Genomic DNA, 27,975 nt, shown 5'->3' with positions numbered 1-27,975 from the left:
CTTGCTTTCTCTTTCACAGTTGTCCAAGTTAAGAGCTTTGAATCACTCCCCAATGTCGGATGCCTCTGTTAACTTTGACTACAAATCTCCGTCACCATTCGATTGCAGTCCTGATCAGGGAGAGAACATTGAAGAAGCTGCCAATCATTGTCTGCCCCATAAGAACCTCTATACTACTGAAGAGGAAGCTGACACCCTTTTTTCTAGGAAATTGACATCCCATAATGGGATGGAGGATAGTGGAGGCAGAGGTACTGGAGTAAAGAAGAAACGGAAGAAAAAGGAGCCAGGGGAGCAAGAGGGGACAAAGGGAAGCAAGGACAGAGAGCCTAAGCCAAAGAGGAAGCGAGAACCTAAAGAGCCAAAAGAACCCAGAAGGGCCAAGGAGCCGAAGAGAGCCAAGGAGCCCAAGGAGACAAAGCAGAAAGACGGTGTCAAGAAGCCCCGGAAGCACCGGGAGGCCTCCGGTACCAAGGAAGGTAAAGAGAAGAGAAGCTGCACTGATTATGGATCCAGGACAAAGTCCAAGAAGGCCAGGTGTGTGCTTTCCTCCTTGCCCTTGCCTTCATGGGGCTGTTTGCCTTTGCCATTAACCCAACCCCTAGGCCTGACTTGACTATACCTGTGCTGGCCCAAGCTGTATACCTTATTTACATAACTTCTGGCATTGATGGCAGGTGGTATTATCTAATTTCTAATTATTTTCTAATTCTGATTTCCAAAATCACACTTCAAAAACACTTTGCTTTTAGGAAATTCCAAGAATTGCTAACCTTCTTCAGATTCCAGTGGTCCTTTTTAGTCTATGTTCCTAATATTTAGCATTCTTCATATGGTGTGTTTGTGTTCTTTATGTCCTGTTAGCAGTCAACCAAAAATGAACCCTATTTTACTTCCTGGCCATGTAATTTCTTTGTATTCAGTTTGTATTTAAAAGAATTTAAGCCAGGCAGTAGTGACACATGTCTTTAGTCCCAGCACTTGGGAAGCTGATCTGTTGAGTTTGAAGCCAGCCTGGTTACAGAGTGAGTTACATGACAGTCATGGCTACACATAGAAACCCTGTCTCCAAAAAAACAAATGAAATAAACTACAGCAACAACAGAGTTTAAATGTTAACTTGTCTAAAGTGTATTGCATAGGACACCCTGGATCAGAAAGCAAGGACACGTAGACAGCAGTGGCACAGAAGCAGAGGACACAGCCCCAGGAGTCAGTGGTACGAGCAGACAGAACTCTACACACGAGTTTCCTCCCAGGCTCTACACTGTATTGCAAGGCCATTTCTGATCTAATTTTCTAGTTCAGTGTCTGGCACAGTCCATAACTCTTCATAGCTGCTGAAGCAGTGCTGAATAAATGAGGCCAGAGAAGACCATATGACTTGTGTAGGTCAGAGGCCTAGGCATAGACTCACCATATAGTGCATAGCAGGAGAGAACGTGCAGCAGCCGCACTCCTCACACAGGAGTTAATATTTGCTGTCTGTATACAGTTACTTCTGCATAGCGTTGTATTTAGACTTTCTGAAAAAAATTAAAAAAGAATGTATATGCCTTAACTCAAAGAACTCAAGTTTCTGAAGTGTGAATATAGAGGCAAGGTGTCTGTCTCTCTTTCCTGTCAGACCATGAAGTCTTAGGGGTTGATGTGAATGCTGAGAACACGCATAATGAGGCTGTCACTTATCTGTCTGTCTCGGGTCAGAACACGGAGGTATGTTTTAGAAAGGATTTTAAGTGCAACTTCAAGTTTGCTTTGTGACTGGTTTCCTCTTCGGAAGGACAGTTTGTCAGGACCCGACGGGTAATTCTTAATCTAAGCTTAAATATTGTATTATATATATAATATTCACTCCCCCCGGGATTTCATTTTTATCTATCCAAGAGCTGACAGAGTAGCTATAAAATACTGTCCACCTTAGAAGGGCAGGTAAAATCGGTATCCAGACTAATGAAAATCTTAGAGGCTTTAGTTCTCATTTAACATTGGAAGGATACTCTGATCGCCAATACATAGTTAGGATGGTATGGTAATTTTTGCTTCTGCCAATCATTTCCCTTGTATGTTGTTTTGGGGAGCTTACTTTTTTTTTTTTTTTTTTTAAAGGTAAAGGAATGTTTGAAGAAGGAAAGTCAGATTAGTAGAGTTACTTATTTTAGTCTTAACAGAAAACCACAGTGACTTGCGAGTGTTTGAGAATTGGGGTGACTTGGAAAACTGTCCTCTGACTTGGAGGACACAGAGTACTTACCTAAATTCACCCATATTCTGGTGGGCTCTTATATTGACATTTTTATGACTGCTCCTTAAAGTTCATATTGACATTATATAAGATATCAAACAAGTTAATAATATGTAAACATAAATTATAAATTCTATTTTAGGAAAATAGGGAGTTGTTTCACGAAACAAAATTGAATATCAACTGTTGTATCAAAATCAAGATTCTGATTAATGAAGACCTTACAGCATTAAATGAAAAGAGTGTGGTTTTGATGTAATTAAACTGAATAAATGAGTGGGTTGGAGATGTTCTTGTCCTTTTGCAGGCTGTTAACATGGAGGACAGTGAAGTCTTGAGCTTTAGAAATCCAAGAGATGTCCCTTGGTAGGAGAATGGCAGGTAGATAAGGGTGACCACCTCTTTAGAAATAGGGACCCAGGCTTTGTCTGTTCTTTAGGGCTGTAGGCCATTAACTTGTACTGATACTCTTTTGTGTAGCCCAGAGAGGGCTTTGAACCTTTGATTTCTCTTCTCTTTCCTCTCCTCTCCTCTTCCTCTCCCTCCCTCCCTCCCCTTCTCTCTCTCTCCCTCCTTCTCCTCCCCACTTTCTCTCTCCCTCTCCCTCCCCTCCCTTCCCCTCCCCTCCCCTCCCCTCTCCTCTCCTCTCCTCTTCTTTCTCTGTAAAATTATTTCAGTTCCCTTAATAATTCCAGTCAACCAGTTCTTAGTTATGACAACATATTGAAATTTTTTTCTTTAGCTGAGTAGTGGTGGTACATGCTTTTAATCCCAGCCCTCAGGAGGAGAGGTGGGTGAATTTCTGTGAGTTCGAGGCCAGCCTGATCTACAGAGTGAGTTCCAGGACAGCCAGAGCTACACAGAGAAGCCCTGTCTCAAAAAACAAAGAAACAAAAGTTAATAATTATGATGTGTGTGATTTACTTTTGGAAATTGGCTCAAGTACTTATTTTTATTCGAGCAGTTACTGATTTTAACCCTGGGTAATACTTGATGGTTATAAATGATTCACTGCTTGCCTGGATTACTGCAGGAGCCTGGCGACTGATTTATAGACTTTCGGCCTCTTCTCCTTCAGGCCTTCTTACTACTGCAACCCAGCCACTCTGTGTGAAGCGTTGCTCGTGCCTCATTTATGCTGACAGTCAGTAATGGTAGTGTTAAATCAAACCCTTTTTCCTGTCTTGATTCCAAATCAGCTGAGGAATAGCCAACAAAGATGGACATGCAGCAATCGGCTTTATGATTGATTAAACTGAGTCAAAGAACTCACATTGCCTTGTGGTTGTAATCAGGGGTCAGGTAGGTCTTCAGGTAAAAAAGTGTGTTTCCAGTATTGTACCCTTTTGAAAAGTAAAGCATGTTTTCTCATGAAAATAGAAGAAGAAGAAGAGAGGATTTCATTTCAGTCTGTTTATGTTTGCATAGAAACTTCTGGTTGTCACAGAGCAAACTTCAGAGCAAACTTGTTTTCTTTTTTTTTTTTTTCCCTTATTTGAAAATTTGGAGGTCTGACCCCTCCCTTCTTTAATCCTGGAAACAATCTGCCAGCCAGCTAGATTGTTTTCATTAACCCTTTAGAGTACCTGTTTTTCTTGTAGATTGTTCTTGCTGTATCAGCCATAATGTCCCTTTCCCCCAAATATCCTGACTTGTTTCCAATCTTCAAGTCTGAATGCAAAACCCAGCTTTTCCCTGGAGCTTCCCCAAAATGAATGTGCTTGTGTGTCCCCTTCTGAACTTCTGTGGCACTTAGAGCTTCCATTATAAATTACAGGCTTTAGATCCCAGAAGACTGAATGGGATCTAGTTCAATCCTCTCATACTGCATTCTTGGAACTGGAGCCCCACAAAGAAGTGGTTTGTCTGAACTCTTTCCCAGTATACATTGTAAACTCAGGCCTCCCCAATTTTTTGTCTTGCATATTGACTCTGTAGCAGGCCCTCTCAGTGGCTAGCTTTGGTTTTGGTATAAGTATGGTTTGCTTGTCTCCTCAGTGAAAGTTAAAAGCCTGAGATCAGGGCCACCATCTCTTTATGTCCTTTATTCCCTTGGGGCTGATCACCAAGAAATTTGTAAGACACAAGCACAGTATTCTACATACTGAATTTAATCATATTCAAGAACACTTCTCCATCAAAATAAGATTTATATAGGATACCTATGAACTCGTTAATATTTGGTGGTGTTTCTGCTTTATAATTAAAGATAGTTCTGAAATAAAGAGATAGGTCAGAGGTTAAAAGCTCATACTCTATACTTTCAGGGGATGCTGGGTCCGTTCCTAGCATCCATGTCAGACAGTTCACAGCTGCTTGTAAGTCAGGCTCCAGGGGATATGGAGCCTCTTCTTTCATCCTTGGGCACTTGTGCTCAAATGCACAGACCATACACATAATTTAAAAAATAAAATGTTTAAGAAATAATAATAAAAGATAAGTGAGTTGTCCAGGACAACAGACTGATGCACCTCATTCTCAGATCTTCAGGTTTCCATGACTAAGGTCAAAAAGGAAAGTAGAAGATCCCTTATCAAAAAAATTTGTAGGAATTAGCCCCTTTTCCACAGACCTTGCATACTCAGTGGTCTTCTTTGACGGAATAAAATGATTCCAACTCTTTTTTTTTAATGATTTCATTTGCTTTGAGAGGCAGAAAGCAACAATTGAGTGTGTCCTGGAGCTAAATAGTGACTGCAGTATCTACCAACCTTTTTAAAGGTTGATATTAATAGTGATTTATATTTAGAGCTTTCAGGATAAGAATCCAAAACTCCAGAGTAGGGAAAGCTGTCTTTAAACAATATTTTCCTCCTTTCTCCAGATTGTTTTGAGTGTTTTGTTGACCCCCTTAAGGATATAAAGCCTAAGCAAGACAAATCCCTCCAAGAAGTTGTTTGGCTTTGTCATTGACTCTGAACTTAAAATTTCATTTACTATAACTTGCTTATATTATTATTATTAATAATAATATTATTATTATTGTACTTTTATCCCAAGGAGGATTAAGATTACTTTTGTAAGGAAACATAACAGGTATGTGTGTACAATTTTACACACAGTGCTATACATATGTAAACACATATGAAAAAAGCTGTTGGATCCTGTGGAATCATGAAATTGATGAGAGATCTCCAGTTCCTTGGGGGAAGCCAGATTTTAGCAATTGAGAAAGGTTTCTTTAGAGAACAGTTCATGGTATAATAGGTGCTGCTGTTCTTAATGGCAGCTTTTGCATCTTACATTTATCTTCATGTGCCTGTGAACTTTCTTTTTCCTAAGAGACTTCCTCTTGAAGATGTCTGCTTCTTTCTGTAAAGCACAACTTGTCCAGTGTTCTAGTTTTCTGGGATTCCTACTCAATACAAAGGAAGTGAGTACCTGAAGACTTTGTGTGTAGCTCTTTAGATTGTCTGCTCCTGAACAAGAGACCAGGCTTTAAGACTCAGTGTCTTAGTTGGGGTTTTACTGCTGTGAACAAACACCATGACCAAGGCAACTCTTATAAGGACAACATTTAACTGGGGCTGGCTTACAGGTTCAGAGGTTCAGTCCATTATCTTCAACGTGTGAACATGGCAGCATCCAGGCAGGCATGGTGCAGGAGGAGCTGAGAGTTCTACATCTTTATCTGAAGGCTGCTAGTGGAAGACTGGCTTCTAGGCAGCTAGAACTAAGGTATTAAACCCACGCCCATAGTGACACACCTACTTCAACAAGGCCACACCACTTAATAGTGCCACTTCCTGGCCCCCATAGGCTTGTTCAAATACATGAGTCTATGGGGACCATACCTAAACATTCCATAATGCAAAATACATTTTAGTCCAACTTAGTCCCCCATAGTCTATAGCAGTCTCAACAAAGTTAAAAGTCCAAATTTCAAAGTCTCTTCTGAGATTTCCATTAAGCACCATTTAAAGCATTCAACTGCTTTCCAAATCCAAAGTTGCAAAATTCACATTCTTCCAAACAAAAGCATGGTCAGGCCTATCACAGCAATACCCCAGTCCCAGTACCAACTTCTGTCTTAGTTTGGGTTTTACTGCTGTGAACAGACACCATGACCAAGGCAACTCTTATAAGGACAACATTTAATTGGGGCTGGCTTACAGGTTCAGAGGTTTAGTCCATTTTCATCAAGGTGGGAACATGGCAGCATCCAGGCAGGCATGGTGCAGGAGGAGCTGAGAGTTCTACATCTTCATCTGAAGGCTGCTAGTAGAATACTGGCTTCCAGGCAGCTAGGATGAGGGTATTAAGGTCACACTACTTAATAGTGCCACTTCCTGGCCCAAGTATAGAAACCATCACACCAAGTTAGAGGTTACTAGTAGAAACTTGGATATGAATCTGTTGTTGGTTAAGGCAAGAGCCTAGCTTTGAAATTTTGCATGTCAGAATGACTCATTTCTCTCTCTCTCTCTCTCTCTCTCTCTCTCTCTCTCTCTCTCTCTCTCTCTCTCTCTGTGTGTGTGTGTGTGTGTGTGTGTGCATGTTGTATATGTCCTTGAGTGTCCCAAGTACACATACCTGTGCACACATACGTGGAGACTAGAGTGGAATGACAAATGTCTTCCTTTATCATTCCCTGCCGTGTTGACTTGAGGTGGAGGTTATCTCACTGAACTCTATCTGGCCTTTTAGGCCCCCTTTCTCTGTCCCCAAATGCTGGAGTTAAAGGTATGCACAGCCATGCCTGCCTTTCTCTGTGAGTTCTGGGGCTTCAAAGCCAGATCATCATGCTTGCAAAGTGTGTGTTCTCACCTCCGAGTGTCTCTCTTTATCCTTGAAAAGCAAGAAATTAATCAGTGTGCTGGCCCACGGAGAGGACTGTCCACCTTTTTCTCCTGCTCTCAGATTTTGCTGTGTCTAGGGAAAGCTGGGATAGCGTCTTAAGAAAAGGAATTCTCTGACTACATTCCAGAGATCATTTCTTAAGAGGAGCCCTAAGAAAATTGTAGTCCTAAAAGTGTAGCAGATTCTTTAACTATCCTTTGAAAATTGTACTCCCAAATGAAATTTCATCATGGTGGGCTGTGGGGATCAGGCATACATTTATGTATTTAACATTAGCTAAGTATAAAAAGCTAAAAAAGAGGAGGTGTTGTGGTTGTTTTGCTTAGCCCCCATTCTCTGCTTCAGCCTTTCTCCCAATTTGTTTTGCTTTGTCAACCTAGAGCAGATTTTTGTAAGCTTAGTAACACTTTAAAAGTTTTGCCTTCTCATCTGTGTTGGTTTCTCCTAGAAAGCGTGGAACCCCAGGACTGTAACAATACAGACTTTGGAGATAGCTTAAATACCACTGCACCAACTGTCGTGTGACATATGAATAAGGAACTCTCAGAAAGCAGTTTATGAAAATTTAAAGCATCAGCATCTGAATCTAGGCATTATGGTTATGCCTGTAACTCTAGGCCTTGGAGGCTGAGGCAGGAGGATTGCCAGGCTAGCCCGAGTTACATAGTAAAACATGGCACTTTTTAACAGTTCCCAAATTAAAAATTCAACAACAACAAAATACATTGAGTACCGAGAGGCTAAGTTATATGAAGATCTGAATTTAGTGATTTCCTTATCAAGATTTCAGGAGCTATTGCTTAAACAGTCAAGCGTGACTGACTGGTGAAAGGTCTGAGTTGGGTTGTTGTCGGAAGCAGGATGCAGTGCATAGAACTGCCTTCGCTGTACAAGAGAAACCCTTCTGTAAACTAAGTTTTCTATTTTTAGTTGCTTTTAATTGTTAAAACACTGCATCTTCATCTTAGACGTTTGTGATTCTGTTCAGTTTTGATTATATTATTTCCAACTTATGCTGGTCTTTGTTTCATTGGTGCAGATTTAACAGTTAAAGCCTCCAAGACAGCACAGATCTGGCTCGATTTTGTCTACAGCAGATTGCATCTGTACCCAAAACAAGTGCCTTTTAACCAGTGTCCTTATTTTCTGTGCCAAATCTGTTCTCTATTTATAGATGGAATTAAATGTGGGTACTATGAAAGTTGAATGAAATGTGCAAATGAGCCATTTCAGGGTAGTGTCTGTATTTTGGCAGCATACTTGTGGGAGTATCAAAGCCTGGGGGGATGCTGGGTTGAGATTCTTAGGAGCTGTTTCTACAGTGGAATAATGGTCCCGTGCTGGAGTCCGTAACTTCTGCTTGTCAATGGATGCTGTGACCAGGGTCAGGAGCTGTCCTTGGTTTAATGATTGTAGCTCATTCTTGCCCGCTAAGGCAACAGTTTTCACTGCACCATCACTGCCTGGACGGTTTTAATATTTTAAATGGGATGAGGAACTACTTGAAATAATGTGCTTTGATAGATATACTCTTCAGTACCTCAAATGGATGGCACAGAGTAGTAAGACCTGTAATTGTGGTGCTGTGATGTTAGACATGTAATTGTGTGACACTGTGATATAAGATCTGTAATCGTGTGGCCCTGTGATGTAAGACTTGTAATTGTGTGGCACTGTGATATAAGAACTTTATTGTATGGCACTGTGATGTAAGACCTGTATCGTGTGGCACTGTGACACATCATGTACCCGTTCATCACCAGAGCAGCACTAACTCTAACATGTGCTTCTCAAAAACACCTGGGAGCCCAGGTGGGGTTAGGGGAGCAGTTTAAGAAATCCCGTCTATCCAGTATTTAATATTGTGGTTGTGCCTATTTGGAAAGCCATCTAATAAAAACTACAGGAAGTAAAGATTCCCAAAAATCTTAGTTCATGAAGCCATGTAGAACACTAGAGAGATAGGTTTAGACTTTGATATAATTTGTATGTTGGTAACTCCTTGTATATTATAAATGCATAGTGGGTGTGTTCTTACAGTAGATACATGTTTTATTATAGAATCAAGTTTCATTTTGTTGCTAAAATAGGTTATTTTCACACACACACACACACACAAACTTATGCCTTCCTTTTTCCTTCCCTGTCCTACAAGTTAGTTTTTTCTAGGTAGAAGCTAAAAAAGGTAGGATTATAGAAGTAAGATTGCTTTGCTCAGTCTCCAGTGCTGTTAAACAGGGAGTGTTAGAACTTTGTATTATTCAGAACTCTTGGTTACAAGCAATGCAGACCCTATTTAAATTATCTTAAGTTTAAAACTGATAATTGTGGATATTCTGGCTTTCAGAATCAAAATGAAAGCTTTAATTGAGAGTTCCAAGGATTTTTGTCTCCAATTACTCTCTACACATCCCTGGTTAGACTCATGACTTAATGATGTAGATAAAAAGACATTAACGTTCCTACCCACTCCTCTCCAAAATAATTTTTAAGATTTATTTTATTGTGTACGTGGGAGTTGGGGTATTGGTGCAGGTGCCCACTGTCCCAAATTATTTCTTTTTCAAGGAAAAACTCCCAAGTTATCCTAGCTGTCATCTCCAGACCAGTCAGTTAAGAAAGGAATAGAATATCATAGCCCAGCCTTGGCTGTGTTTCTTTGTAATGTTTTTCAGAATTCTATATATGCCTTTACTCAAGTAAACTTTCCCCAACTACAAAAAAAATCTTTTAAACATTTATTAATAAGAGCATTTTGTCTGTACTTGTCTGTGCACCACGTGTATGCAGTGCCTTTAGAGGCCAGCAGAGGGCGTCAGCTCCCCCGGAACTGGAGTTACAGATAGTTGTGAGTCTCCACATGGGTGCTGGAAACCAAGCCTGGCTCCTCAATAAGAGCCCTTAGTGCTCTTAACTGCTGAGCCATCTCTCCAGCCTCTGCAAATAATCCATCCATTAATGTAGCTATCTTATCCATTCCTTAAAATTCTTAAGACTTAAGTATTAATTGAGTGCTTGCTGTATGTATAAAGGATAAGATTAATCAGGAGTACAGAAACTAATCAGATTATCTGGGAAGGACAAGAGAGATACATGAGTTCTAAGTTTGGTATCATACTTAAAAACACTGGCTTTGGCGAAATAGCAGAGTTTCAGTACTTAAAGTATTTCAAGGTGTTTGTCAAATGTAAAGAATTTATCATATAGACAGGTCAGGGTCTTGGTGGGTTTTTGCAGCATATACTGCCCACCTCCAGTGAATCTTGTATATACTGCCCTGGGCTGTGGCTATAGGGGACGTCACCATGCTCACAAAGGCAAGGGCAGTGTTTGTCTTGAGTTCCTACTACTCACTCTGGGCCTTTTATATAAAACATGCTCAGAAGACGAGGATGACAGATTGCAGTGCTCGAGCTTCCCATGTTCCTTAGAGGGGTGCTGTAATTTGGTGATTCTTAATGTCAGTGAAGTAATCAAACTTCCTAGTTATGACTTTGGCTTAAATTCAAAGTGAGATTTTAGAGAAATTCCTATTTTTTCCCTGTAACATTAATCATAGCCATGGCAGTCATTGTGGGGAATGAATAAAGTGGATTCTGCCTCAATCCGTGCAGGTATTTCTTTTCATGTTTCTTCACATTTCTGGCACAAGTCCACATTGGTCCTGGAATTCCAGGGTATGATTTCATAGCCTAAACAATGAGTTTTCAAAACTGCCCAACAGTTTTAATTCTGAATGTCTTGTAGCAGGGAGCAAGGACCAACCCCAGTGGAGAGAAAGAAGAAAGGAAAAAGGAAAAACGAAACCACCGTGGAGAGTTTAGAGCTGGACCACAGTCTTCCAAACCCATCTCTGCAGAGCCCTGAGGAGCCCAGTGAGTCTGCAGACAGCCAGGTACAGCTGTGGCTGGGGACCTGCTGGACGTTATAGACTGGTCTAGTCTGGACGTTCATCAAGTACTGCTCTGTCTGCTTACTGACTGAGCACACAGGCCATACACAGGCCTTTTCCAGTCTGATAATACATTAATAATACATTGATAATATATTAATAAGCTCCCAGAACTTAGTGTATTTGCTCTCTCTTAAAGTAGGGTATTTCATATAGTCTTCAGAGGCAGTTGATGTGAAGAAAGAACTTGTTATTCAGGCTATTGTAAGGTTCAGAGACCTGTTTTACCATGTAGTGCTCTAAGTGCTAGGCCAGGGTATACAAGACATCCTCATACAAAAATTTTATATAGACATACATATATATATGCACGCATGTGTGTGTATATATATATGTATGTGTGTGTATATAAATATGTGTGTGTGTGTGTGTGTGTATGTATGTATACATACACATTCACACACACACACACACACACACACACACACACACACACACACACACACCAGAATAAGGGAAGTTTCCAAACAGAAACAGAAAGTGGCAATCTAACTTAGTTCCTAACAATATGTGATTTTTCTTTCTAAGTTGAGGTATCTTCTCTAGGACATTTGAAAGTGCTATTTCCTCTGATGTCCACAGCAGGTATCTGAACTGGGGCACCATTCAGAATCAGACCACGCTGGTAGGTCCCCTTGAGTTTCTCGTTGATGTTTGCTCTAGGCAGGCGTTGGCTTAATAACATCAGTCTTCATACATCAGCATTTGTCTACTGTCATAGCAAAAGCCACCACATAGCCTGTAAGCTAGAATTGGTGGCTGTCAGATGACTGTGCTGGCAGGAAAGCGAGTATATTGAGCTGACAGCATTTGGCAGAGTTAATGGTTTGTAGAATGATTTCTAAGTGGAAATGAGGAAGAGTTTTTTGTTTTGTTTGTTTTTTAAGAATCCCTCAAATGGGACTGGAGAGATGGCTCAACGGTTCAGAGCACTGGCTGTGCTTCCAGAGGTCCTGAGTTTCCAACAGCCACATGGTGGCTCACTGGTGCCCTCTTCTAGCGTGCAGGTGCACATGCAGATAGAACACTCACATACATAAGACAAGTAAATCTTAAAAAAGAAGACAAGCCCTTCAAATGGCATTAGACATTGCAGAGGCGAGGTGGTGAGGGAGTGAGTGATAGCAGCACACAGATGCTACAGAGAATCTTTTAGAAGAAAAAGCAACTGAGGTTTTGTTTACCTTGTTTGGCCTGTAGTATTTAAAGTTTGAGTCTGTGGAGCCGTGCTACCTATGACTACTTTCCTGCTGCTTGGAACCAGTGCTAGGTGGAGACAGGGCCTTTGCTGTTTTTGTTTGAGGATATCACTATATTACTTTGCTGTGTGCTCTGCCTGAGAGTTGTAAGCTGCCTAGTTAGAAGCCTCCTCACACAGTGACTTATGATTTTGTCATAGTTGAGATCTCTGCTTTATAGGTGTATGAGATTCTCAGTCGAAGTCCCAGAAAATTTGTTTTGATTAATTTTTCACACTACAGCCAGGCAGCACGCCTTTAATCCCAGCACTCGGGAGGCAGAGGCAGGTGGATTTCTGAGTTCGAGGCCAGCCTGGTCTACAGAGTGAGTTCCAGGACAGCCAGGGCTACACAGAGAAACCCTGTCTCAAAAAAAAAACAAACAACAACAAAATAATAATTATAATAATAATAATAGTAGTAATAATTTTTTCATACTACATTTTTAGGAGTTTATGGTTATATGAATTGGAAAAAAGTCAAAACTAGCACCATATAAAAAATCTAAGTGTACCTCAAAGACAGAGTTGAGAGGTCACAACCTCCATCCTTGTTGCTTGTGACTGGAAGCCTTAGAAGGAATTAAAAACATCACTGTGGGACTGTAATGGCCTAGGGTTACTGAGGAAGGACCAAGGAGCTTCCGGCCCAAATAACCTCAAACAGGAAGGCAGCAGATGTTGACTATCTCCCCTCTCCCAGCCTGACTCCATAAAGCTGGAATTTATTACCCTGATAGGTATCAAGCCTCACTCCTTATTCAACCACATAAGGTCTCTCCCACAAACACCCCTGGATTCTACAGCCCCTGACTATGTAGATGAAGCATCTTCCAACAGGCCTGTCCTGGCCGATGATGCCAGGCTACATAAACCTTGCCCCAGAGACCCTGGGCACCTCCCCAGGGTCATAAATACCCCCTTTCCACCCCCTAATTATTGAGCCAGCTCTCCGAAGCTGTTCCCAGTTGTGTTCATTGCCCACGCACTTATCACTGACTGATAATCCTGCATTGCAGTACCATGCCTGAATAAGCTTCCTTCCCTCCAGTCCAGCTCAGTGTTCAGTGGGCCTGGCTGCCTTGAGGGAGAAGGGGGCACAGGGCGACACATCATTACCACGATGATGAAAACACATCTCCCTCCCTTGATTCTGCAGACAGTTCAGAGATTGATACCATTACTTTCTCCCATGCTATGTTAGTTTCGTTTTTAAAAGAGTAGAAGATTCCTTTGAGAAGTTACAAAAATCCAGGTTGGCCTGTCATTAAGTGTAGATGATGGTGTTTGTGTGAAAATGCTTGCTTTTGAGTCACAGCAGTCCTGATGAGTGTGTTTGTTCTGCAGAAACGGCGCTCAGGACGGCAAGTAAAGCGCAGAAAATACAATGAGGACCTGGACTTCAAAGTGGTGGATGACGATGGGGAAACAATTGCTGTCCTGGGAGCTGGCCGCACATCTGCACTCTCGGCTTCCACTCTGGCCTGGCAGGCTGAGGTACAGCCCTTGCGTGCCCTCACCCACATGACAGAAGTTGTTCTTTGGCCCTTCACTGTAGCTTAAGTTAGATCTCCTTAACTTCCAGTGGTAACCTTTCAGTGGCTTCCTACTGCACTGGGAATAAACTTCAAACTCCCCCTCAACAGCACCCTCATGATCAAACTCTCTCTATTGCACCAAATATCAGTCTGCAGAAGAGAGTTTTACCTCTTATTGCTCTCCAGCTGAAAAGCTAGCCACACCATCTACCCATCTATAGCCTTGACCTGTGCTGGCTTGCCTTCATGTCTCTACCAACACTTTATATAAGTGGACCACCCTCAGTTAAGTTTCACATAAAATGCAGTCTCTGTAGAAAGATCTTTCCTGCCTCTTTTATCTAAAGTAGAACCCTGTTTCTCATTTCTTGCTTATTTCCTTCTTAACATATAGCTTTATTGGAATGTGGTCCCTCTAAGGTTGGTTGGTTAGTTGGTTCGTTGGTTGTTTTTAAGTCACTAGAAAGTAAGATTCTTGCTCGTTATGTCTGGTAAATCACATCTATATTCTGACATTCTGGAGGCTGCAGTAAGAGAATCACCAATCAGTTTGAGGCCAGCCTGGACTACATGGCAACTTCTGGGCTGGCCTGGGTTGTGTAATCAGACCCTATCTCCAAAAAAATTCCAAAAGGACTCAGTAGGTAAAAGCACTTTCCATTGTGTCTGGCAACCTGAGTTCAGTCCCCAGAATCCACATGGTGGAAGAAGAGAACAACCTCCCATATTGAGAGGTTTTCAAAATCAGAGACCTCGCTGCTACAGAACCAAAATGTTCCTTCCACATTTGTTTTTACATGCGGAGTTCTTGATGGGATCTGAACCAGTTTCCCAAGCTAACACAAGGCATCAATGCATGTATCCTTTCTGGGATGCTGGGCAATCCTCAAAGCACAGCAAATCATTGAAGAAGGTGAGCGTAAGACCCTTTGATTGCTACTGTGGTGGTGCACTTGAGAAGCCAAACTAGTCTATAGAACAGCTGGGGCCACATTTTTTAAAAAAGGCCTGCTCACTGACATCTATCTAGTTGCTCAAGACTGTCTCAGTTTTGGCCTCCCAAGTATTTGTATAGTTTATGTGATTTCATCTTTTGGAGTAAACAGACTTTAATTTGAATGAAGTGTCAGCTCATAGCATCACCATGTTACTCTCTGCACTCTCAGTGCCTCCTTCTCTGGCCTTTCTCTTGCTCAGCAGGCTGGAGTCTCCTCTGGCCTTTCCCGTGCACAGCAGGCTGGGTTCCATTTCCCTTTGGAGGCTGTCCCTGCTCCCCCTGAACTAGCGCAATCACTTGGGCCTTCAGACCCCTCACTACTGTTTGGTGCTGCTGTTCTTGTGTACTCTCTAGTATGATTCCATGCCATGACATCAGTTTGAACACGTATACTGTTGTGCTCCTTTCAACTCTTAGCCAGAGCTCTGGCTTGTTTTATGCTAACTTGACATAAGCTAGAGTCATCAGAGAGGAAGGAACCTCAACTGAGAAAATGCCTCAGTAAGATCTGGCTGGAGGCAAACCTGCAGGGCATTTTCTTAACTAGTTATTGATGGGAGTGGGCCCCAGCCTATTGCCTACCCCACCCCCACCCCCAGTTTGTGGTCCTGGGTTCTATAGGAAAGCAGGCTGAGCAAATCATGGGGAGCAAGCCAGTAAACATCATGGCCTCTGCATCAGCTCCTGCCTCAGGGTTCCTGTCCTGACTTCCTTCAGTGATGAGCAACAGTATGGAAGTATAAGCCAAATAAACCCTTTCCTCCCAAATTGCTTTGGCTAGGGTGTTTCATCACAACCAGTCTCCACATGTTCTCTTCACGCTTGGTTTCTGCCCTTAGCCTATGCTCAGGTGAATGTTCAAATCACTGTAGCATTCTTTCTTAATTCTCTGCTGCAACTCTCTGTCCTTATCAATCTAGTCCCAGACTGATTTTCCCTAAAATACTAGAGGAATTGCTGATAATCTGTGTCTCTTGCATGCTTCCTAACTGCTGATATCAGACAAAACTCAGCTTGGATTTTTTTTTTCCTTTTTCATGTGGCCATGTACCCCACACCACCCCTGTCCCATTCTTTTTCCTTTCTGTTCTATATACTGTGTTTCTAGATGAAATCCTAAGCAATTATCCTTTGACTCCTTTTACCCTGTCTTCTAACATTCCTCTTACATACTGTCCCACCCGCCATTGGGGCTTAATTAAACCCTTGCCTAGTCCAGAATCCAAACTGGTCTCACTTTGTAAACTCAGACTGGACTTGTAGTTACCAGCACACTAAGCATTTGCTCCGAGACATTCTAAGACAAGTATGTTCATCATATCTTCCTTTGGTGAGATTTCTGGAGAGCCAGGACAAGCTCAGAACCACTTTTAAGTGCTCTGTAGCACTTGGTGAAAACTTGAACTTCCATTTAGACCCATGTTGATAGTTAGCTAAAGAAAATTAAGTGGCATGGTTAGTTGTGGGAATAAACGAGATTTCAAATTTGGGGGATTTTCTTTTTTGTGAATAAAATTTCTAAATGATAGGAATCTCTAATACATACTGTTTGAATTAAAATGGTCCTCTCTGAAAACAAAGCATTTAAAAAGGCATTTAAGAAGGCATTTGAGAAAACGAAGCATTTAAGAGCAGATGGGTTTTTATAGAGCGTTTGGCAGACAGATTTAGTTTATATCTGTGTATCTGTGTACACTGAATGTTTATACATACATGATCTTGCTTATATACAAACTCAGTTGAGGGAGAAAAGATCCTGATATTCCGTTTCCTTCTCTAGTGAGTATTTTAGAAATGCACATTTAAATTTTTCTTTTTATTAAAATGGCAAGAAAAGAAGAAAGAAAACCCCTGTTTATTATTTGAGAGAGTCTGTGTAGCACAGGCCTAGAATGTATAAATTCTGCCTCACCCTCCCCAGAAGCCTGGAGTTTTAGGTGTGTGCCACAATATTTGGCTTGGTTCTCAGTGATTTGATTAAAGTTTGTCAATTGGAATTTCTTACATGGATAGCAAAACTAAAAATTCAGATAAATGAGAGGCTTATAATGATTTTATTCTGGTGAAACAGAGACTTGAGAGAAGGCATAGCCAGAGTCCTTCTATTTTGTTACCTGAGTGTTGGTTATGCCTAAAATGTCTTGTTATAACAAGCCATCGATTCTTCTGGTGCTGATCCTTCAACTGCTTAAATATATATATGAATGTATATGTGTTGGAATTGAATTCCCAACTTCTTTTAACTTGATTTTTTAAATATATTCTATGAATGTTTTATGCCTTCTAAGAGTAAAGTCCTGTGCCTTCCTCATCCATGTATTAGTATGTCCTTAGTTTTGACCTTACTAAAATACTCTTAAGAATCTTGTTAGAATCCATATTACCTGTTCTTTTTGTAGGTAAAAATAAAAGGATATTTGAAGAAGTTGATACTAGAAAAAGAAAAAAGAATAGCATGTATGTGCGTCAGTTCGTCAGTGTGTGCTTCCTGCTAGTCTGTACTAAATAGGGCTTGAACAGATCATGACTTTAGAGGTTTAGTCCATCATTACTATGGCAATGGGCATGGTGCTGGGGTAGTAGCTGAGAGCTACATCTTGCTCTGCAGGCAGGCAGAGAAAGACACTGGGTTTTTTGAACTTTTGAAAGCTACTCTCATCAACACACTTCTAAAGAAGCCACACCTATTCTAAGACTATACCTCCTAGCTTTCCAAGTAATGTGGTCTGGGGACTTAGCATGCCTGTGTATGAGCCTGTGGGGGCCATGCTCATTCAGACCACTACATATGAGTGTGTGGAGAGGAAGCAGAGATTACAGCAGGATTTTGGAGCTGAACACTGGAGAAGGTAGAGTTTTCTTTTACTTGGATGAAAACTGTGGATTGAAGCATCAGGATTTAGAGCTATAGACTTGTTAATGTATCAGACCAAGATTTCATTTTCAGACATTTATATTTGAATACCTTAAGATAGCTTAGTAAAAATGGCAAGAAATAATTAGAATATGAGTCTGCATTCTGGAAAGACGTTTTGATCTGGATGTGTGAATTTGGCAAGCATAACAATGAAGTTAATATTTAAAATCATGAAACTAGATGAGATCATTTTGAAATTAGTGTAGACAAAAAAAAAAAAAAAAAAAAAGGAGAGAACGAACCCTTAAACTAAAACCTCCTGCACCTAAATAATGTGAGTGAATTTCAGAAGATTCCCTGCTGAGGATGGTGGTTTGAATGTGCTTGGCCCAGGGAGTGGGACTATTAGGAGGTGTCATCTTGTTGGAGGAAGTGTGCCACTGTGGGGGTGGGCTTTGAGACCCTTCTTCTGGCTGCCTGGAGGATAGTCTTCTCCTGTTTCCCTCTGGAACAAGATGTAGAACTGTCAGCTCCTCCAGCACCACGCCTGCCTGGATGCTGCCATATTTCACTCCTTGATGATAATGGACTGAACCACTGAACCTGTAAGCCAGCCCCAACTAAATGTTGTCCTTTTTAAGAGTTGCCTCTGTCATGGTGTCTCCACAGCAGTAATTAAGATACCAGATAAGGTGCACTAGGTCACAGTGAGCCAGTGTTTAATCAGAAAAGGATAGGTTGCAAAAGCATATTGTTCAAGGCATTTGATAGCTGTGGACATAGAAATTAGAAATAAGAAATTTAAAATCATAGGCAATGAAGAGGTGAACCCACAGTCCTTAGTTGTCTTCTCTGAAGGTTCTTAATGGTTCTGGAAGCTAAGGATCAGTGTTGGCCAGAACGACTGAGACCTTCAGGGAAGGTGAAACTGTTTGAACGGTTAGGAATGTTGAGATTTTTCTTCTTTCCGTTTCTCCTTTGGATTAAATTGTTAACAGTTTCTAGGCCTTACCCAACTCAGCTGACTAGATGGCATAGTCTGCCCTCTTCCTCCTGTGTCTGAAAGGTAGGAAACACTGTGACAGACACTATTACTTGCAACTATTATGTTCTTTATCCTCAGTGTCCAACATAGAATAAGAATAAGTAGATGTTCCTAGAAAACAGACATGACACAACTAGTGAGGTAACCATAAAGGAACTTGAAAATAACTGTGAATAATAGATTATGGGAAAGATGGACAACATAACATTTCCAATAGAGAACTAAGCCTGTTAGGACAAGTCAACCATTTAGAATTATGAAATCACTTCATAAGATTCAGGGTACATGGAAAGATTTAAAAGCAGGTTAGATACAACTGAAGTTAAGATTAGTGAATATGAAGGCATCAATGAAATTTTTCTAAATGTAGCACAGCTTGATAAGAGCAAAACATGAAGAGGAGCAGAATTCAGTATAAAGGCCCGTCTGAGTGCACTCTTAAGCAGAGAAGAAATGTGAGCAGAGAACAGTCAAAGACAGAATTAATGACCGAGTTTAATAAGCTGGTGAAAATATCAGCAATAGACTTGCAGTCTGGTGAACCTGAAGCAGGAAGAGTATAGGAAGAAAATTTTTACCTAGGCAGAGCTTATATTCTGGAAACTAAAGATGACATTTCAAGAGCTATTGGGGGGAAATATGGCTTATAACATATTAAATAGTACAGTATGTAATATATTCCCTTAGGATTTGGGAGTGAGAAGACAGCTCTCAGTATACTCATTTATATTATCAAGTGCATTAGAGGCCCTGGCTGTCACAGAAAAGCAGAAAAGAGGTAAAAGGTTTGGGCTGTGGAGTCAGCTTTGTTGGTGATTACTTGTACAAGCAGGAAGACTTAGTGTGGGTCCCCAGCACCCACATAAAAGCCAGGTGGCTTTTGGCTTGTAACCCTAGTACTTAGGAAAGGGGACAAAGAGAAACATAACCTGGCAGCCATTCAACTAACCAGTCTAGCTAGTTTGTGGACTCCAGGTTCAGTGAGAGCCATGACTGGACTCACTCTGCTGTCAGCCTGCAGCAAGACCTAGTGTGAGGAGCTGCACCCCTGAAGTTTCCACCTCTCCATCCCATCTGCAGCCCACACACAGAGTTACTACTATTTTCCTTCCTGTCCCCACTCACACTATTCCTAGCATACAGATCATTAAACTAATACGTAATCCTACCTCCCTTTTCTTCATAGGTCCCCCTCCCTTGTTTCTATTTTGATTTGCTTCCATTCTGCATACTCATCTGCCTTAAGGTGATACCATATAAATATGTTATCAGGAAAAACAGTGATAATTAAGCTATCAGAATAAAGACGTTAGTTTTGCTGTGAAGATAGGTTGATAGATCAGTAGAACAGAATAGAACTGTATTGCCCGGTATCGCCATTGACAACCACATGTGCCGATTGAGCATTGGGAGTGTGACTAGCTTGGATTAAAATCTGTTTTAAGTGAAGGACACACTATTATTATAGAGAGGGCTCTGTGGTTAAGAAGCACCTGCCCTGTAATCGTGAGGACCCATGTTCTGGTCCCAGTGCCCCTATAACAAGCCAGGAACCCCCCACAAACGCCTATAACCTCAGCTTTAGGAGAAACAGACAGGCAGATAACTGGCTTGGCTGGTGTCCAGCGTAGCCGAGGCTCCAGGCTGAGGTTCTGGGAGTGTCTGCCTGCTTGCTTGGTGTGCGTCATCATTTCACTGCCATTCGCCTTCCTTGTCTTTTCTTATTTTGTTTTTAACTATCATCACTTTTCTTTTTCTGAAAAAAAGCTTGATTTAAGATTGTTTTTAAAATGTGTTTTCTATAGTGGTATGGCCTTTGGGATAGTCGAACCTTAGAGTAAGTAGCTTGAAATTGACATGCAGCACAAATCATCTTTCTGGAATGTTCTAGGTAGTCAGGTTGTCATAGTGACCATTTGTATCTATACTTCCAGTTTTAGATTAAAGTGGGTCTGGGAAGGTCATAGAACACATGAAAAGGTCATAGAACACATGAAAACACCCAAAGGAGACTGAACAAAGTTGAGAAAGAAGGCTAAACACCAGGGAACTCTTAACACAGAATCCCTTCTCAGACTGCCGGGTTCCACTCGGGTGTTTCTGTAGCATGAATAATCTTTTTTTTTTTTTTTTTCATTTTCTTTTTTCAAGACAGGGTTTCTCTGTATAGCCCTGGCTGTCCTGGAACTCACTCTGTAGACCAGGCTAGCCTCAAACCTTGAAATCCACCTGCCTCTGCCTCCCAAGTACTGGCCACTGCCCACATGAATACTCTTAAAATTTCATGGAGATCAGGGGCCTGGAACTTTTGGTGTGTGACTAGGCTAAGAAGGAAGGAATAGATTTTCAGTTGGAATTTCAGTGAAACAGCAGTTTAATATAAGTTGATTATACCTTGGTTTTATAGTTCAAACAGTGTTTTCATGTGCTGTTTTATCCTAGTAAACTAGTTATATATATATACTTTTTTTTCTACAGCCATTATGCAGAAAGCAAGGATAGTAATTAATTTTGCTGAAGTCAGTAGTTGATAGTATTAAAACTGACATCTTATGAATCCCAAGGTACTTTTTAATTTTATTTTATTACATATATTTACTCATTGTATCATGCATACACGTGATGGATGGAGATCAGAGAACAATTCGTGAAAGTCACTGCTCTCCGCCATGGGGTCTTAGGATCAAACTCTGGTTGTTTCATAGCAAGTGGCTTTAGCCACTGTGCCCACCCTCACCCTGAGATATTTTCTATTTTAGATAATTTTACACATCAAAATGTGTAACTTTTACAAATAAAGAAACTCTTAGGAGCAGTTTTATTGGTTCTTTAGCCTTACAGCTCAAGTCTCTTCTGCTTGTATTATAAGGGCTATGCCTGAGAACTTAGAACCCTACTGTTTGAATTCTAGCTTTGCAAAATACTTTCTTAGGGAGGCTTCAGTACTCAAAGTCTATAATTTTTTTTTATTTTAAATGTCTCTCTCTCTCTCTCTCTCTCTCTCTCTCTCTTTCTCTGTATGTGTGTGTGTCTGTGTCTGTGTCTGTGTGTCTGTGTGTGTGCGCACGTGTGTTTCAGGCATCAGTCTTCTTCCATTGTGGTACCCAGGATCCAAGTCAGGTGGTCAGACCAGTGTCCCAAGAGGTCTTACCATCTGAACCCTCTTGCCAGCCCTATGCTTTGTCTTTGAGTGAAGTCATAGTGACAGTGTTACAAGCTAAACATCTCGGAGCAAAATTTTTTAAAAATCTAAAATCTTTTGAGTGTCTACATGAAGCTAGATGAGTTGTAGATTTCAGATATTTTAATTACAGCTATTCTGGCAGTAGTCTATACAGGTACTCCAAAACCCTGAAGTCAGAAACTCCTCTGAACTCAGCCTTCACTTAGAGTTATTCTCCGAGACATTATTTCCTATAACTTTTTTTAAATTTCTGTCTTCAGGAGCCTCCAGAAGATGATGCAAACATAATTGAGAAGATCCTGGCATCCAAGACTGTCCAGGAGGTCGGTAGCTCCTGTTTAATGTTTCTCTGTCACTAACAAACACAGACTCCTAGTAAAAAAGGGTTTGCCTGGAGAACTAACTATTCATCCTTAGCTACAACGAGAGCTTGTCAAGAACATTGTCCTTGTGAAGGGTTTTAGGACACTTAGTTCTTAAATGTCTTAAGTGACTCAGTTGATAGTTTTCTCCATTAAGACCCTAACAAAGGTATTTTTATCTCTTTGTTGGTGGAGCCCAAAAAATGTCATCAGGGCCAAGAAGAGGTGGATGAGCAATCGTAACATGAAACATTGGGGAATTTTCTTTAGGTGTCTTGGGCTGTCTTAGGACTCCCCAAGAGCAAGTTCCATGACTGAGGCAGTGTGTTGGTGCCAAATTAGATGTAGGTTATCTTTCCTTCAGAGCAGGCTTATTGTGATTGCCATTTGGAGAGAGAGTATCGGGGAAGCCAGCAAAGATGAACTTACGTTCCTTCTGCACCAGGCTGTGGTCCATACATTTCTGTCTTGGGCCAGCCTGGACTGAAAGCTTTTTTCACGTGGACATTAAACAGATGCTAGAAAAGGCCCCTTTTCCATACCCCTTTATTCTATTGGATTTTTGGAAACTTTGGAGTTAGGATTAGATGTTAGCTTGTAAGAAAAGACCTGGGATAATAGAAATTCCTCTCAGAAATCCCTCCTAAAATGAGGCATAGGTATTGGTTGGTTTACCTGTTTTGTTTGGGGCTATATAAGTGATCTTCCTGAGGTATGAGCTGATAACTGCTTACTCTTGGTTACAGGTTCACCCAGGAGAACCTCCATTCGACCTAGAGCTTTTCTACGTTAAGTATAGAAATTTGTACGTCTGTTTGATATGCTGCATGTATTTGAATTTTATATGAATAAAACTTTCTTTCCCGTGACACTAAAGGGTCTTCTATATTTTCAGAAACTGGCCCCTAAGGCACGACCTTGACTGAGTTAAATTCACCTTAGGCAATGTTACTCATTTTAGGTTTATATAGAATCATCTGCAAGGCTTTCAAAACTACCAAAGGCCTTGTTCCAGCCAAGACCAGTTGATTCTAGTCAGAGTGTGCCCTGAGGACTGACAAGTTTTTAAAACTTCCCTGGGCTTTTCTCAAATGCACCCAAGATGAACAAGCTGTTCAGTGGTGTATATTTTTCCCTCTTGATTTCTCTCCTTTCTGCTACCTGCCTACATTCACTGATAGTTTGTCCCGTAAACCTGCCCCTTTGTCTGTTGAGTCAGTTTCAGTGGAACTTGTAGAGAAATTAGTGATTAGAAATTAATCTTCTATTAATTGCTCTAAAAACAAGGCCTTTCTAAGCAGTGCCCAGCAGAGTCACAGCTGCTGTTTCTGTGTATAAAGTATGGCCATCCTTTTTATTGAAGCCTTAATGATATTTTGCTGTTTGTCTCACAATTGTGTGTCTTTGGATAGTTCCTATTTACATTGTAAATGGGCCACAATGGAAGAACTGGAAAAGGATCCCCGCATCGCACAGAAGATCAAGCGATTTAGGAACAAACAGGCCCAGATGAAGCACATTTTCACTGAGGTGAAACAATGTATATTAACTCACTTCACTACTGCTTATCTAATACCTAGGCTGACTTTCTAAGCTCAAACTAAAGTACTGTGTAACTCTTTTGGTCAAGTCTGATATGGGTGCTGATAAATTGAACACAACCACTTATTCACTAAACTTTCTAAACTGACAGCTTGGACAATATATAGTATGAGAACACTATACATACAGTTGTAGGCCCTCCTCCAACAATGGACATTCAGAAACAAAAAGCTATAAATGTTAGAAAAAATAAATAATTAAGCTTGAGAATTTCAAAACACAAGAAAAGACTAGTGAGTTTGCGTGTTAAATCTGTTGGTTCAGTAGGCACAACAAGCATCTCAAGTAAATAGAAAATACAGGAAGAGTCTATGTATTATTTCTCCCTAATTACCTACATGTCCATACTTGTACAGCATACATTTTTGTTCAACAGAGGAATCTTCGTATTGACACATACATATAAGTTAAGTGCCTACACCGACATATGCCAAACAGCTTTAATAAGAAAAGTACCAGACCTGAAATGGAAGAAGTAGACAACTACGCAGGGAGTTCAGAGAGAAGGAAATGCTCAGGTCATTAAGCAAATGTTAACCAAATGTTTGGCTTCCATAGAAACCAAAAGAAGTGCAAATAAAATTGAAATATCCCAGTTTTTATTTATTAGATACGTGAAGGTTTTAAAGGCATTTAAAGCTGTACAGGTGGTTAGCCATTACTGGCAAGAGCATAGGGCAGGGACCCTGGCTTGTACTGGCTGTGAGCACAAGTAGGTCTGACCCATCAGATGTCCCAAATCCACATGTCCTTTCGCCTATAGAGTCTGGTTCTGTCACGTGTCTTAAAGAAAACATCGAGTCTTTGAACAAAGAATTGGCTATTTTAAAAGTAGCTTATTCGGTGAAAAATTAAAAGCAAATACATTGTTGGATAACTGCCATTTGCTAAGTGACATATCCTATAGTATGCCATACTATACATTTAATAATAATACTAAAGAAAATTATTGGTGATTTGGAAATATGCTTAGTGTTATAAAGTGGTGTTGGTTAAATATAAGAAAACAAGAACAGGCACAGGCTCTGACAGTCATGGGACATTCATACTAGAGTGCAGGAGGAAAGAAACACCAGAACGCAATCCATAGGAACTGTCCTGAGTAAATAACATAATATCCTATCCTTTGTCTCTGGTCGGATCGTCTTACTAGAGCCTGAGAGGGCACTCAGGTGCCACCAGTCATTGTAAATTGCTCATCCATTTACCCAGCTGAGATTCACATTGTGGTCCTTTTCTGCTAGCGATAAGTTCCTTCAGGAGGACATGAGCTTTTGATCCCTCTGATGTAACCTCACAGTTAGTGCTAAAGATATAGCTCACTGCTATGGCACTTGTGTAGGGTATCTAAGGCCCTGGGTTCAGTCACACACACACTTTCCAATAAAATTACAGTTTGGCCAGACTCTGTGGTGGTTAGGGTTATGAGAACTGTTTTTTTAATAACATGTTCCTCTGAAATAGAGAGTTGGGGGAAGGAAGGTGATGACTAAATGAGGACTGTTGTGAACCGTTGGATATTATATTCTGTGTTTCTCAAAACATTTATTGCACACCTCTGTTTTAGCAAGTATTTGCAATGTACTAACTTGTTTACATGTCTGGTTCTTCCATTTTAAGCACTTTGAGGCAGACAGAGCCTGTGTCTTTCTTATTTATCACTGGAGCTAGGCATGGGTCAGTGCTCATTACACACCAGTTCCTTGCTTCAGACTTTTCAGTGTAGGAAGATAGATAGACAGACAGACAGACAGACAGACAGACAGGCCAAATTTAAACTTAGTGGTACAGTACTCTGTCTTTCTGATGCAGTCCCATAGGAGTGATTTTTCCTTGGTGTTGAGTGTGTCTTATAATAATATAACAGGAGTTTGAACTGGTAGGAAAGAATGCTAGGAATTGAACCTGGGTCAGTCCAGCCAGTGCTCTTAGCCACAGACCCATCTCTAGTTCCAGGAATAGACTTTTAAAAGATTGGAGTATATCATAGAAGTAAGGATGAGTGATAGTGGAAAGGATCTTTAACTATTGGGCATTTGTATTAGCAACTTGGATAAATGATAAGTAATATTCTTGTGATATGAATAATAGTATTTGAATTTTGGGTTGATCATCTTCATGCTCATTATTTCAAATCATACATATACATACATACATACGCACATAAATACCATACATAGCCTTTGCTCAGCATCTCTCCCCTCATTCAGGCATAAAGTACTAGTACAACCTTTTCTTCTGTAAGGGTTAAATGAAAGCACTTGGCAGAACTTGGGATACACATTCACTACTTTTAAATGTGACCGAATCTATCCTTCTTTGGAAGTATAATATGCGTAAATATGTTAATGAATTCAAAGTATACATCCCAGTTGGTTTTTTACAAAATAAAACATGTGTAACTACCACATAAATCAGGAAATAGAACCTTATCAGTGTTACAAAAAGGAAATTATCATTCCAAGTCACCAAGGTAACAGTGAGCTATAAGACAGAGGGATCCCTTAACCTGGCTTTTTCATATTGTTATAGAAGGTGTTAGCCACGGCTCAGACTATATAATGGTTTGGATCCTTTAAATTTAGTCATGAAAAGCAGAATTTGAGGTCAGTCTTTCAGAAATGTCTGTGAGATGACTTATTCTCAAGCACAGCTCTTCGGTCTGTTTTCTGGAAAGAGTCCAGAGTAGGGGCCACTTAAAAATGACACACTGGTTGCTAGAGTTGAGGGAAGAAAACTGCACATCTTAACTGTACTCTGTTTACCTCAGCCTGATGAAGACTTGTTCAATCCAGATTATATAGAAATTGATCGTATCTTAGAAGTGGCCCACACCAAGGATGCAGAAACAGGGGAGGTAGGTGTGTTGCCTCTTTCCTTTCATAAAGCATGTTGCTTCTTTCCTCACATTATGTCTCATCAACAAATGGTCTGTTTTAATGGCATTCATGCGTTCTCATGCAGGATGGGTTTTCAGGGGCTGACAGAGAATGGTTGACTACTTCACCAAGTTTCTTGTATTTTCCCACCAGGAAGTAACACATTACCTGGTAAAATGGTGCTCCCTGCCATATGAGGAAAGCACCTGGGAGCTAGAAGAAGATGTGGATCCTGCAAAAGTGAAGGAATTTGAATCTCTACAAATTCTCCCTGAAGTTAAACATGTGGTAATATATCAGCATGTCTGATACCTCTTATAACATAAAATTTTGAAATTAGTAATAATGACGTGTATTTGACTGGGTTTCTGAGTGGCTTCTGAAGTGTCTTACCTTTGATGCTCCCTCCCCTTGACAAACTTCATCTGCATCCTGCACAGCACTTGTTCTGATCTGTTTTAACTGTGTAACTTGTAAGAGGCTTGGGCATGAGCTTAGAGTCCTCGGAGCCCACCAGTCCCTTGGCACCAGGAACATGAACTGCAGAGGACATGGGTGTAGCTCCCTGTTTTGAATCTCTTGCTCCTTCCATGGTCTTTTTTCATTGTTTTTAACACCCACCCACACCCCCTCAACTAGAATATTCTTAGGGTAAGAGACTGGTAATGGTCCTTCATGGATCCTTGGAACCTCAAAGAGAAGGCATAGAATTTTGAGATAGGTTTATTGTTGGCTCTTCTGATTCTGGGTCATTTGTATCAACAATTAAAAGGAGGCAGAATTGGAATCAGAGCCTTGTTAGGATAGAACTATCCTGAAAAGATCACTTGTTAAAAAGAATGTAAGTGTAGACTTTAGTGATCTGTTTTTGGTATTTTGTTCTATCACCATTTTTATATAAAAATAGCCAGTTATTTAATTTTGCATCATTGGTGGGACTAGGAAGACTCGATTACATGTAGTTCTGTGTCAGTGTTTGGTTTTTGTGTTATGGCAAGTAACAATGCATAGAAGCGTGGAGACGCAGACTCGTGCTTAGGTCACACAGCTCGCAATGTGGATCTGTGTTGTTGATGACCTCCCTTTCAGCCCCCTCCTATATGTATTCTTGTCTGCTTTTAAGTTGCCAGTCATTTATTAAGCCCCTGTTAAGGCTTATTATGTATGATACCTAAAAACAAAACAAAACAAAACAAAAAACAATATATAGGAACCCAGGAACTCAGACTTCTTGAAAGAGCATATGCATATGAGGAAAAACAGCACACTAGCCAGTA

The 27,975-nt window shown here is 40.7% G+C and overlaps 1 protein-coding gene across 10 annotated transcripts in view; it reads left to right on the top strand.

Annotated features, from left to right (window-relative positions):
* The window catches only part of Chd6 (chromodomain helicase DNA binding protein 6), a 162,109-nt gene that overhangs the window by 56,162 nt on the left and 77,972 nt on the right, over positions 1-27,975 (top strand). For 8 of the 10 annotated variants that reach the window (XR_001783180.2, XR_001783182.2, XR_001783181.2 and 5 more), the window contains 8 exons: positions 20-537; positions 10,793-10,940; positions 13,582-13,731; positions 22,116-22,178; positions 22,964-23,022; positions 23,630-23,747; positions 26,590-26,676; positions 26,852-26,986. Coding sequence is in view for 6 of the 10 variants with exons in the window: in NM_173368.3 (NP_775544.2) it covers positions 20-537; positions 10,793-10,940; positions 13,582-13,731; positions 22,116-22,178; positions 22,964-23,022; positions 23,630-23,747; positions 26,590-26,676; positions 26,852-26,986 (1,278 nt within the window). In the remaining 4 variants the exon portion in view is untranslated. The remainder of the gene's footprint in view (positions 1-19; positions 538-10,792; positions 10,941-13,581; positions 13,732-22,115; positions 22,179-22,963; positions 23,023-23,629; positions 23,748-26,589; positions 26,677-26,851; positions 26,987-27,975) is intronic. The other 2 variants (NR_126509.1, XM_011239776.3) reach the window with 1 other exon arrangement.

Source organism: Mus musculus, chromosome 2 (assembly GCF_000001635.26).
Source record: "Mus musculus strain C57BL/6J chromosome 2, GRCm38.p6 C57BL/6J".
Classification (NCBI taxonomy): domain Eukaryota; kingdom Metazoa; phylum Chordata; class Mammalia; order Rodentia; family Muridae; genus Mus; species Mus musculus.
The sequence above is the reverse complement of the archived record's forward strand: the minus strand, read 5'-3'. Positions and strand labels throughout refer to the sequence as shown.